General features: G+C 65.5%; 1 protein-coding gene across 2 annotated transcripts in view; it reads right to left on the minus strand.

Annotated features, from left to right (window-relative positions):
- ST8SIA5 (ST8 alpha-N-acetyl-neuraminide alpha-2,8-sialyltransferase 5) overlaps window positions 1-644 on the minus strand; it is a 94509-nt gene extending 93865 nt beyond the window's left edge. For both annotated transcript variants that reach the window (XM_019518121.1, XM_019518120.1), the window contains exon 1: window positions 489-644. In XM_019518121.1, the coding sequence (XP_019373666.1) occupies window positions 489-619 (131 nt within the window). In that variant the 5' untranslated portion in view covers window positions 620-644. The remainder of the gene's footprint in view (window positions 1-488) is intronic.
- Window positions 645-675: the final 31 nt, after the last annotated feature.

Here is a 675-nt window from a genome sequence, read left to right on the forward strand (position 1 = left end):
GGGGGGGGGGGAGATGACTAAGTTTATCTGCAGCTCTCATTAGAGAGCAGGGGTGTGAGAAAACCAGCTGAGGGTGAACTTTGCTGGCTGATTATCAAGGCAAATTCAAGCCGTAACTCACTGCAGCACAAGGGAATGAGAGCAGCAGAGAGCGGCCGGAAAGTGCATTGGGGGACTGCACCCCCAGCGGAGAAGGAAAGGCAATCAGTGCCTCAGGGCCTGATCCTGCCACATCCTGAGCACCTTCACCCTGCTCTGGTTTCACCCCCAGCCCGCGCCAGGAGGCAGCCCCCTGAGCGCTGGAAGGAAAGCGGCGAGGGGTGAAGCCATGCCAGCCCGCGCAAGGCGAACACAGCCGCGGCCGCGCACATAACAACCCGGCAGTTCCCGAAGAAGTTAGAGCCCGCATCGCCCGGCCCGCAGGCCGGCTCGGGACGGGGGAGAGTCGGCACGAGGGGGCCCCCCGGCAGCTGCCCCGGCCCTCTTACCTCTTGAGGTAGTTCCTGCCGTAGAGGATCTGCTGCAGCAGCGTGACCAGGGCGAAGGCGCAGAGGAAGATGAAGAACAAAGTTCTGTTGCCCAGCAGGTCCCTGCCGGACGAGGGGTCGGCGTAGCCCATGCCCGCGGCCCCTAGCGCCGCCCGCCGCCCGCCCGCGCCCCGCGCCCCATGGCCCG

Source organism: Gavialis gangeticus, unplaced genomic scaffold (assembly GCF_001723915.1).
Source record: "Gavialis gangeticus isolate Ggan-Ray unplaced genomic scaffold, GavGan_comp1, whole genome shotgun sequence".
NCBI lineage: Eukaryota > Metazoa > Chordata > Crocodylia > Gavialidae > Gavialis > Gavialis gangeticus.